Source organism: Mytilus californianus, unplaced genomic scaffold (genome assembly GCF_021869535.1).
Source record: "Mytilus californianus isolate M0D057914Y unplaced genomic scaffold, xbMytCali1.0.p SCAF_10, whole genome shotgun sequence".
Lineage (NCBI taxonomy): Eukaryota > Metazoa > Mollusca > Bivalvia > Mytilida > Mytilidae > Mytilus > Mytilus californianus.
The window spans coordinates 41,654,250-41,667,368 of NW_026262582.1; the positions used below are offsets into that span (position 1 = coordinate 41,654,250).

At 31.6% G+C, this 13,119-nt stretch overlaps 1 protein-coding gene across 1 annotated transcript in view; it reads left to right on the plus strand.

Annotated features, from left to right (window-relative positions):
* Positions 1-9,175, plus strand: part of LOC127718120 (kinesin-like protein KIF9) — a 45,895-nt gene extending 36,720 nt beyond the window's left edge. Inside the window, exon 18 of the mRNA XM_052224073.1 lies at positions 9,121-9,175. Within this exon, the coding sequence (XP_052080033.1) occupies positions 9,121-9,134 (14 nt within the window). The 3' untranslated portion in view covers positions 9,135-9,175. The remainder of the gene's footprint in view (positions 1-9,120) is intronic.
* Positions 9,176-13,119: the final 3,944 nt, after the last annotated feature.

A 13,119-nucleotide genomic window follows, 5' to 3' on the forward strand; every position in this document is an offset into this window, starting at 1 on the left:
TGAACTGTTTTGTGGTACTTTAAAAGTTCAATTTGTGAAATACATATCTGATATCACCTTTGTACATAAGTATGAAAATAAGTACTCCCTCTATATATAGCTAGAAGATTTTACTGTTAACTTTGAAAATATGTATAGTATGGTGACCTTCGCTATAACTAAAATTATCTTTTTTGTGAAAAGTCAGGTGTGCACTGTGAGGCATTATAACCATTTTGCGTCTTTTATCATGTGACAAAATAGATTGTAATCAATGAATATAAGAAGTTTGATTTCTAGCAAATGTTTAGTTTAAGGTAACACGATACCGAATGGCATATCTCCCGATTTCTAAACATTTTGGCACACTTGTTTTTTGAATCGAGTTACATCGGAATATGTAATAAAAAATGGGGGTCACCATTTTTGTTTTCTTGTAATTTCCATGTGAAAACGTCAATTTTTGTCACAAATTTACATAGATATATAGGGAAAATGCCTTTTTTCGACTTTTCTTTTTAGATTTTTTCAATGGATGGCTATGTTCTTATATACGGAGAAAAACTAAAAACTAACATAATATCAAGGAGTGTATACTGAATCCATGCATGTATAGAAACTCATATGTCACCATCCTTGTGTTTTAGATAAATGACTTCAAAGTTGATCGATACACTGTGAATTTGACCGAAAACGCGTGACGTTATTGAATACAGAATAACGTTATTCTTACTAGGAGGTATTGAAAAAAAATATGTGTCGGGATATGAATGGTGTTTGTTTTGTTTTCATTTTCCTGTCGGATTTGTAAATTTCCTGGTAATTCAATATAAAATTCTACTGATTTAATTTTATTTCGTCCTACACAGGGAAATTTCGCTCTCATGAATTAAAATTCACGCGAATCTTGTGTGATTTTCACCTAAACGAGCTCATACGTAAAACTTATGATAATTTCATGTATAAATAACATGATTTTTGTACACGTTCAAAATAATATCTAAACTTTCAAATTAAATTAAAGTTATGAAAAATACCTTTTTTTGTAAGGTTCACGTGAAAATGAAATGAAAAATTCACGTGAGATTCATTAGAATAACTGAATCTTCAACTTAACTCTACCATTCTGGACAATGGTGATGCCACCGCGGCAATAATGCTTCAAAAATTTGATTAAGTAAACAGTGATGTTGAAGTACAATTTGAATTGATTGCTATGATTGATGGTTACTTAACGTTCAGTGGCAAATATTTCATGTATGTTCAGGACGATACAATACAATTTGAAACAGTTGTGTCTAAAAGACACATTTGATACACCGGTTAAAAAAGGTTAATCATTCTGTTAGTTGTGTAAATTATAAAGAAAATAAAGATCTTGATAAAATACACATGTGTTCTAAAAAATAAAGTAACAAAAATACCGAACTCCAAGGAAAATTCAAAACGGAAAGTCATTGATCAAACGGCGAAATCAAAAGCTGAAACACATCAAAACGAATGGATAGCAACTGTCATATACCTGACTTTGTACAGACATTAATATTGTAAACTCTGTATGGTGTAAACGTGTGAGTTGTGTGTGTAGTAAGTCGGACAAACCTTTCAAACTGTATGCAAAATTTCACTTAAAAAGACATAGTGCAACATTCTGTCATTCGATCGTGGAAAATTATACAGAAACAAAATTCTGAGAATATATATATACATGTATATGCACCCTCTATATAAGTAAAACACTCTGCGCAATATAATGGTTCCAGCTTGAAATTGTACATGTCGGAGGAATAAGCCGGAGTCTGTACTCTGCATGCCTTTATATATTATCAAAATGCCAAATCCAGCAACCAGTCATTGAAAAAAGAATCTGACGATCTGTGCACCTTTAGTATAAGTAGTAACACCAGGTACACAATTTTAAAGCTGATTCTAAAAAAACTGTAGTCCTAAGAAATTAGCCGTATAAACCCTATATACCAAGTGCTGGATGGACGGTCGAACGGACACGAGTAAAACAATATGCTCCTGGCATTTTGTCGAGGGAACAAAATATATATTAGCGTATATGATGGTGTTCTATTTTATAAGGAATTTGGTGAAAATAAATCTTTTTGAATATGCATTTCATAGTGGAAATGTGATTTTGGAGATCTCAAAGGTAGCAATGTAAGCAAGCTAACATCTACGTCATTTGTTCTTTGTTGGTAAGTTGTCTCATTTGCAACCATACCAGATCGGCTTATTTCATATTGGTTTTAGTTTTCTCCTGAAAAACAAGAAGTTTAAAGACTTTAACAAATATGTACTAGGAGACTGAAATATGTTACTGTGATAATCAAAATCTGGCTATTGTTGTGAACATGTGATGAAATAATTTGATAGATTTAATACTTGCTATACTAAATATACTTATTAACTTTCCAATTTAAGGGACCGACGATTCTTTACTAAAACTACAAATAAGAAGTAAAAAGATACTCGTCCATCATGCATTAGTCACGATTATCTAGATGTCTTTGGTTTTGTGTGTAGTTAATTGGCCAGTAGCTGTCTTATTGTATATCCCACATCTCCATTTATTCACACAAGAAATACCAACACTTCTTTTTTACACACATACTTGTATACGTGTTGTAAAAACTCCTTATATTACTGTGATTACCCTCGGGCTTTTTCCGACGCCTACGTTAGCAATATGCCCCTCCTCTAAAAAGGCAATTTTGATAATCGTCTTTCAGTCGTTTTGTATCACCACTTTATGAAATGGTGAGTTTTTTAACTTGTACATTATGTCTATCTCAAAACACCAGAAATACACCCATCCCCGAATACCTGAGCGTAAATTAACATGAATATAAAATCTAAATGATTTTTTCAGTTTGTTTCTGCCGTTTGAGTAATAAAGGTCAATGAAACTATCTCTTTATAAATTGTTTGCTTTCGAAGCGCTTTTCTGGATTTACTTTCATCAAAGCACCGATTAATCATTTATTGTGGAGCCACGGATTTTTTTAATGAGTCGTTTGCTTGTAAATTTCGAGAAAATAATTTCAGAATGGAAATGAAAAAAAAGTTAGTCTGCTAATGCCACCCACTATCCACTTGCATTTGTAGACGCAAGTGGATACTGGGGGCTGGCTTTATTCAGACTGTAACGGCACCTGCATTTTTTATTTTATTTCGTCCTAACCAATTGCACATTTATTTCTGAGCCTTTGTTAACTTTCTACTCATTCCGATGTTGTTGTCCTGTGTAGACTGCGCTTATACGATTACACAAAGCTAGCACTTTTTTTTAAAAATGTTTCCGAAACTATTTCGGATTTATTCTGTACAGTCCAATGAATTCCAGAGACTGTTTACACTTAAAACACAGGGAAAGTTGTTCGGCCAAATAACCAAGTTCAACTATTCTTTTGTTTTCATTCCATGCCAACAAACTATTTTCGGTATGAGTTTCAACGTCTGCTTGTATGGTGCTTTTTCGATTAATTGTATCCGTATTCTTTTCCAAATACATTTCCTTTTTCTATTTTGCTAGCGGCGTTTTTTTTTTTTGGCGACCATTTTAAAACGAATGGGTTTCTTAACGAAATTACTTTAATAGTGGTACAATTCCCCGTATTTTCACACATCATCCTGCGTTTCTATAAATCGAATTTCTATTTCAAAATATCATCGGGATACGGCATACATCATAAATAAGAATTTCTTGCAACAAAAAAAAAAAACAGCCAAGAATAAAAAACTCAGTCTGTTATGCAATAGAACATATATTGATAAATCGTATAAATGCTTACTTATCAATAGAAACAGAATATTTAAAAAGTATATTTTTAAAGGTAAAGAATGAGCAGAAGAATTGGCGGAAGTCGACGAAGCAATCATAATGTCATATAATGTATTGCATTAAATCTCTCGGCACTCTGCATCTATACAAAGTTACAGTTACGTTAAAAATGTTTACCAAAAATAAAAGGATTTGTATTATGCCCCACCTAGGGGGCATTATGTTTTTCGGTCTGTGCGTCCGTTTGTTCGTCCGTTCGCCCGTCCGTCTGTCCCGCTTCATGTTAAAGTTTTTCAGGTTAAAGTTTTTGGTCAAGGTAGTTTTTGATGAAGTTGAAGTCCAATCAACTTGAAACGTAGTACACATGTTCCCTATGATATGATCTGTCTAATGTAAATGCCGAATTAGAGTTTTGACCCCAATTTCACGGTCCACTGAACATAGAAAATGATAGTGCGAGTGAGGCATCCGTGTACAATGGACACATTCTTGTTATTGATCATTTCATGATTAAAGTACAGCGTAGGGCCTACATGTATTATGTGATGTGTTTTTGTTTTCTCATTTTTGTTCTTTCATTTGAATCGCATCTATGTAAAGGTTTTGTTTTGTGATTGAATATGATACGTATATATATAGAAAGCGACGCTTAAATGAAGCCGTATTCTTAATATATAATCATATATATTCGCAAATTTAAAATAAAGAAACATTTATCTTTCAATTATTTTATACTAGACTGAGGCAGATTGTTTGTTTAATTCGTTCTAAATTATTATAAAACATCAGGTTTTACGTTTGCCGTCAATTTCATGAATGTCGACAACATGCAGGAACGATAACTCGTGGCGTAACGTCATTCGGTATCGTGCAACCTTAAGGGCACATTTTCTTTCAGTGCATAACACACTTAAAATTATAAGTAAATGAGTTTCTGTTGTAAGTGTTTTCTATATAACTGAGTTCTACTTGATAAGCTTTTGTTAAACCTGGTTATTTATATTATACCAGACAAATGGAGAAAGATTACGATTGCAGCTATTGCAGCAGCACACCAGGTTTGTTTTCTATTTAATTTGCAAAGATGTTGAACAACATAACCTTTCAGAATCTAAAGGACTATGGGTAATTTCATTGTTCGGAACACAAATTTCCATTCTTTAGGTAGTTTTTTTGGCAATCACAGTGCTTTGGTTTATTCTTGAAAACAGTATAAGCCAGGAAGCATTAGAATCTGAAACAGCAAACATGAATTATATCAGATCTAGATAAAAGAAAATTTTATTAGGATGCCAACATGTTTGTGCTTTGCTCTTTTCTCTTCATTAGCGTACTGTTACTCCCGCATTTAAAATATTTACTGTAAATTCTTTATTTTTTGGGGTATTGAATTTTGTGGATTGTGGAATACTTGTATTTTCGTGGATACTGACTAGATTTTGTGATTTTAACACATTTCATTTACTGTCTTTTTCAAACTTATCTTAGAATCTAATTTTTAGAAATTTTATAAGGGTTGTATTTCAAATAAACAGCCAATGTAGTCCAATTATATGGAAAGGAATTTGGTTGAAAATATTTAATTGATCAAATGATCTACAATATTGCTATTATTAATAAGCTAATAGCCTGAGACTTTGTACTTGTTTGTTGAAATGCTTTACTCTATCTATAATATCTAATATATTTTGATAGTCTGGTCTGCCAGTCACAGATGATGGTCTTTTGGTGGGAGAAACTGATGGGGTAGGCTTTGGAGTAGGAATGGCTCCTAAATCAGCTAAAGCTAAAGACCCATTGTCTGTCGTACGACTCAAGAGGAAAGAAAAGGAAAAAGAGACAAAGAAAGGAAAATTAGCAAGACAAGATACCAAAAGGTTTGTATAGTAGTCATTCAAATTTTTAAATTCTTTGAATTCAGAAAATTGTGAGTTCATTATTGTTGCTATTTTTTAGTAACAAACAGAAATGCGAGATTAATTATTGAAATTTTATAAAATGGTTCAAAATATAATTTCATGCTTTGCTGATTGTTTCAAATCTAAGGCAGTTATGAATTCAACCTCAAAAGAAGGATATGACAGCTGTTACTTTTTAGTTTTTGTGTTTGAAATATTATAAAATTATTTAGAATAAAGTTGGTGTATAGCACATGTCTAGTGGCATCTATTACAAATCTGTACATCCTTGAAAACCAAATATATGCTTTGGGTTGTTTTCTGGTCTTTGATCGGGTTGGTGTCTGACACATTCCTGGTTTCCATTCTTAGTTTCATCCTGAGTATGTTTGATAGTAGAATCACTTTATGACTTAAATAACCATCAGAAAACAGTCACAAATTTTGGGAAATGTTAAAAACTATTGATCATTGAAAAAAACAATGTGTTGATGTATTCATTTCTCTAAGCTAGAAACTGATTTTGAAACATTTTGTTTACAGTCCAACAGGGGGTAAGAGTGTTAGTAGTCCTTCACACAGTGCTAAAGAAGAGAAAGAGGTGAAGTCACCTCACCCATCAGTGGACAGGACCAGGGAGGAAGATGCTGCCACACCAGCCAGTTCATTGGGTGGTCCCAAAACAGATAGAACATTTAGAGCTACGTAAGAGAATTCTTCAGATTTTGAAATGTTAGAATGCTGACTTTGAGTTCTGTGGATTCATTTATTTTCCAGGGTACCAATTGTTCGTGGATTGAACAAAACTTACACTTTTGTGGACATTCAATTTCTTAGTTCTGCCACAATCTGTATACAAGCCTATGGAAAATTTGTAATTTTTTGAACATTTAAATTCGTGGTTCACCTGTACCCACGAAATCCACGAACATTAGTATCCAACGAAAACAAAAAAAATCACAGTATACATTGATATCTTTTCAAACCAAAATCTATGTGCATCAAGAATTCTACTGTTCTACTAAAACTGCAGAAAGGATTAATAGATATAAGAAGATGTGGTATGAGTGCCAATTAGACAACTCTCCATCTTAATCACAATTTGTAAAAGTAAACCATTATAGGTCAAAGTACGGTCTTCAACTCAAGCCTACTTCAGCTCAGTTCAAGTAAGAAATATTATTCCGAGGTAATCTGTTTTCCTGGAAATTGTTTCTTTGTGAGATAACATACAACGGAATCTTTCATTGGACAAGTTTGAAGTAGGATTGAATAAATTGAAAGATTGCAGATTATTACAACAATTAGAATGCAAAAATAAACCAATAAATACTATGACAATTTTGTCCATACATGAAATTTATTTAGTTCTTACTATAAAAAAACAACAAAATCAACTGATGTATTTTGATTTCAGTACACCACCAAGTTGTCACAAGATTGAGTTTACATGATTCATTTTTAATTGCAGTAAATCTACAAGTAGAACTACAGCTTTTGACATTTTCAAGTCAGAGAAAGGAACAGAACTGAACAGAATCCTAGTGGAAAATAAAGACATTTTAGCATCCAATAAGAAAACATATACGGACCTAGCACGAGGAATAAATCATAACAAAATAGAAATAGATCAATGCAGAATGAAATTAGAAAAATTCAAAGAGGAAAGAGAATCTATTTTTATTTTTATTTTTATTTTTATTATTTTTCCTTAAAATATTATTCAGTTGATGCTCTTTGTCTAATATTAGACTTGACTTCATTTACATAGGAGTAAAAATTCTGTGGCTGGACATTGAATCAGTATTTTTTATAAACTACATCATATAAGTTGAATATTTATGTGTTGAAATTTCAGATGAATATAATATAAAAGCTCTGAAGGTATAACAAATAACTTCAATTTTGTTTTTTTTTTAACCCTAAATGTGTCACACAAAAATCACCACATGGAAATAAATGTATTCCACAAGCTTAAAATTGACAATAAATCTGTACCAGTAGTCGGCGATCAATAAATTAATTATAAAACACTTTATTAGATGGTTAGACATCATTCATGAGCATATATAAATATTACTAATTGTCTTACTGCTCTATTTCGTTCATAGGTACACAATATAATGGAGAGGGAGATATAATTATAAGTGAAGAAGAATTTCTTGAAGTGAAGAGATTGAAAGAACTGAAATCTAAATATAAAACTGACTATGACAACCTCAAAAATCTTAAAGCAAAGGTCCAATACTGCCAAAGACTGGTAGACAACTGTAGGCAAAAACTTATACAAGGTAAGTGCAATTTAGCAACATTATTACAAGTAAGTCAAAACTCATACAAGGTAAAAGCAATTTAGCAACATTATTACAAGTAAGTCAAAACTTATACAAGGTAAGTGAAATTTAGCAACATTATTACAAGTAAGTCAAAACTTATACAAGGTAAGTGCAATTTAGCAACGTTATTACAAGTAAGTCAACACAGGCAAAGTCAGCAGACTACTTTTAGGATTTACTTAATGCGTATAAACAATCTGTTGACAAATAAATTAGTACTGTAAATTCAGAAATTTATTGTGGAAAATTGAGTGGGGATAGGTGTTGTAAAAATACAAAATCTCATTTAAATTCTAGTACCATTATTTGGATGCAGCTTTCCTGAAATGGCAATAGTTAAACTGGCATGTGTGTTGATTGTTCAACAATTTTAATAATACACGCTTCTGCACGCAATTATTTCTGAATTTACAATATAAAAGGTTTAGAATAAGTTTTGTTTTGATAAAACCAAAGACTCTGCTTCTGCACGCAATTATTTCTGAATTTAAAATATTAAAGGTTATAGAATAAGTTTTATTTTGACAAAACCAAAGACCCTGTTTCTGCTAATACATTTCATGAAATTTATTGTCATTTGCTCATATAATTCAGATATTGTAATCCTGCATTTACATATGAGTTACTTATACTGCCTGATTCAGGAGCACAATTAAACAAGTTAAATCTGTAATAAAAAAAAGTATAAATACCGTTTTCCAAAAGCATGACATATGTTCCTCGAAATATTTTAGCCGGGTGTGCGTTTAATTAAAAAAATAATTATATGATACTCTTTTCCATACAAATAACACACAAACCCTAAAAATATGAAACCTTAAATGGCATGAAAGCCAACTGTTTGTAATATTTAAGTATAAGCTATACAAAATTTCAACAGTAAAATCCATGATTACCTTCTCAAGCACTCAAATACAATAATGATATTTTATAAATTATATTATTGAAAACATTTGCTGCGAAAATAAGATGGTTTACAGCAATTTAGAAAAATAGTTGTACACTAGATAGCCTTTCGAATTACAAAGTCCATATTTTGTTATTTCCCAGACTTCCTTGATTAATAAATTAGAATAAAGTGATAGTAATATATGTTCTATTTTCTTTTTCGCTTTAGAATTTGACAAATAGTATTTAGAAAGCTTTTTGAGTCAGACAGAGGATGGCACCACCACCACACGTATGGCTGCTGGCCATGGTATCAGACCTGGTGTGTTACCTACCTTTAAGCCAAACACAGTGGTAAGTTTATATAGTTACCTCCCTTTAATGTATACAGTTGTATAGTGAGAAAGTTTCTTCTTCAAAATGAAAGTTTTTTTTTCAGTTAAATTTATTAGGGGTGAAGAGGGTAGTTATACCTGTGACCAATAAAGTGATTGATTTAGCAATGAGAAATTATTTTCAGTAACGGATAAAACTCTTACTCAAATTACGTCTATCGAAAAACGTCTATTCCAGTTGTTTCAGTTTTTATGTATTTTTGTTGGGAGTTTTTTAAGTCAACAAAAAATTAATTCTTTTGAGCAATTTTGATTATAACAGCAACACATTTTATATAAAAGCAATCTTGCTAATAAAGATTATTGTGTTTACTGCACATTGATACATAAAATATCAGCCACTACCTGCAATGTGAACCTTTTTTGCCAGTGAGTGTAGGGAACAACTTGAAAGGCTTCACATTTTGTGAAGGGACTGATATTTTACAATTTATACCAGTGTTCCAGCTAGGATTTCAAAAGGGCAGGGAGCCAATCATGAAAAGGGCACTTTAGCACACTGATTGATAATTCAAAAAGGACATGTCAAACATTTACATTGTCTTATGTAAACAGCAGGGGTTTCGGCTAGGAGTTTTGAGGGCTTTAGTCACTTTTACACAAGATGAAAATCAGAGTTATTTGGGGTAAAATAAGTGACCAATGACGTATATTAATAGCTATACATATGCCCAAGTCACCAGGATCTTTGAAGGCCTTAGGCATGCTACAAAGATTGGCATGATTTTACTGGTGTGTTGCTTAAATAGAAGATTAGAACAATGATCCCACTACAAACTGCTCAGAGTCTGAAAAGACCAGTTTTTGTGCTCGACCAGTAAAGTCGAGCACAGATTTTACTTGACTAGACTCGACATTGTCTCGACAGTACTTAACTGTACTTAACTGTACTCGACTTTGGTCTCGACTTTACTTAATAAGTCTGATTCGGTAATTTATGATCTTGGTGTAGTCTGAAAGGGTCTCGACCAAGGCTCGACTAGTATTGACCAGTCTCGACCTGTCTCGACTGGTCTGAATCAGCCCATCTAATTAAATTAAATATTGATCTTACAAAATTCCAGGTTATTTGGTAGTTGGTTCGTTGCTGGGAAATTAAAGAAGTAAATTAATAGGTAAAAAAAAGCAAGAATTTTCAGTTTTGATTAAATTCAGATAGTCATCTTTAATTATTTCTGTAACTTTTTCAAATCAACTTGGATTTTCATAAAACTATACAGCTATCTCAATTATACATTGATCTTACTGAATCCCAGGTCGTTATGTAGTTTTGGGTGCATTGCTGTCAAATTTAAGGATTTAATTAATAGGTAAAAAAAGCTAGAATTTTCAGTGGGACTGATTTCAGCTAGTCAACTTTAAATTTGTTTATTATTTTTTCAAATTAACTTGGATTTTCATAAAAACTATACAGCTTTCTCAATTGTATATTAATCTAACTGAATTCCAGGTTGTTATGTTGTTTGGCATATTGCTGTCATATTTAAAGATTTAATTAATCAAGGTAAAAAAAACTAGAATTTTAGTCATCTTTAAATTTTTTTATAACTGGTTCAAAGCAACTTGGATTTTCATCAAAATCTACAGCTATCTCCATTATATATTTCTCTTACAAAATACCAGGTTATCTGTTAATTTGGTTTATTGCTGTCAAATTAAAATACTTCAGCCTTTTTACCCTTTACCTAAGTCATTAGATTTGACAGCAACACACCAACATACAAAACAATCTGGCATTTTGTAAGATAAATATGTAATTAAGATTTGAAAAAAGTTTTAAAATTCTAAAAATGCCACCTTTGTTTTGTTAAAACAAGAATTTAATATAATCATGATACTAGAACTTTCATAGGAATCCTTGATAACCTTTTAAAATAATTTTTGTCAAAATTAAAGACATGGCATACAAGAAGCACTTTAATAAGGTTTAATTACATCAGTATATGTGTGTTTTACAGGTAAAAAGAAAGCCCTATTTTTCTTAAACTCGTGTATTACTTATCTAGTGAATGCAAAAGGCCTTGCGATTTAAGTTTAACAGGATGTTGCAATTTTGAATGAATGTTATTTAGAATTTAATACTCTCTGACCAGGTTGTGATCTTTTTAATGATTTTGCCCCAAGCAGGAGGTATTACTTTATACTTCACCACTAATCAGAAGAACAATTTTATCAATTTCTTTAATTTTTTATCCGATTTTGATATATGTTATATATACTATATCCCAAATTATAATAATAGATACATTTCTAATATAAGGTTACGGGTGCAGAATTTTCTCGCTGTGTTGAAGACCCTTTGGTGGCCTTCATGTGTTGTCTGCTCTTTGATCAGGTTGCTGTCTCTTTGATACATATTCCCCATTTCCATTCTCAACTTTATTAAACAATTTCATTGATTGTGTACGCCAGACGCGCGTTTCTTCTACAAAAGACTCATCATTGGCTGTTGTTACCTCATTAAAAAGATAATTAATTATATAACTATTGTGTATAATCATGAAACCTATGTAGTTTAATTTATTTGACAGTAATAAACCAAATTAACAAATAACCTGGTATTTTTTAAGATAATTATATAATGGAGATAGCTGTAGATTTTGATGAAAACCAATTTGCTTTGAAATAGTTATAAAAAATTAAAAGATGACTATCTGAATTTAATCAAAGCTGAAAATTCTTGCTTTTTTTTTTACCTATTACTAGTAATTAAATCCTTATATTTGACAGCAATACACCAAACTACATAACGACCTGGGATTCAGTAAGACCAATGTATTAATAGTTGAGATAGCTGTATAGTTTTATGAAAATCCAAGTTGATTTGAAAAAGTTATAGAAATAATTAAAGATGACTATTTGAATTTAATCAAAACTGAAAACTCTTGCTTTTTTTTACCTATTAATTAATTTCTTTAATTTCACAGCAATGAACCAACTACCAAATAACCTGGAATTTTGTAAGATCAATATTTAATTTAGTTAGATAGGCTGATTCAGACCAGTCGAGACTAAATTTGAAGGTCAAGAATAGTTGAGACAGGTCGAGACTGGTCAGGACTGAGTCAAGACTGGTCGAGACAGGTCGAGACAGGGTAAGACTGGTCGAGACTGGTCGAGCCTTTGTCGAGACCATTTCAGACTACACCAAGATCATCAAGTACTGAATCAGACTCATTAAGTAAAGTCGAGACCAAAGTCGAGTACAGTTAAGTACAGTTAAGTACTGTCGAGACAATTTCGAGTTTAGTCGAGTAAAATCTGTGCTCGACTTTACTGGTCGAGCACAAACTCGTCTTTTCAGACTCTGAGCAGTTTGTAGTGTCCGCAAATTAAGTTCACAATTTCAGTTATTTTCTGAGGACATCCTGATCAACAAAAGTTTGGTTCCTCTTTTTTAAAATCAGGAATCCCAGCATAAATGAAATTCTTACGAATATTTCACTTCATTATCACTATCCCTGTAAAAACTTTTAAATCGATATTTCGAATTATTTTTATAAACTTGGAACGAATTAAAATGACTGTCTATTTTAAATTTATCTAGAGTAGATCACGTTTACTTTCGATTTTTAAACCAAATGAAAACAGGAAGTGACAAGAGGATAATAAATTTAGAATGAATCCGGATTCATCTACGGATTGGTTTGTGTTTAACAAAAAGTCAGGTAATTATAATTTCTAAAGATTAAGTTGCTCAGTAAGAAATATATTTGTCTTTGATACTAAATGATATCTTATTTGATGTTTTAGTGTCTAATAAATTTATAATAGTACGTTCACGCATGCGCAGATAACGAAAGCACATGTTTGACTCTTGAAAATATTTTTGA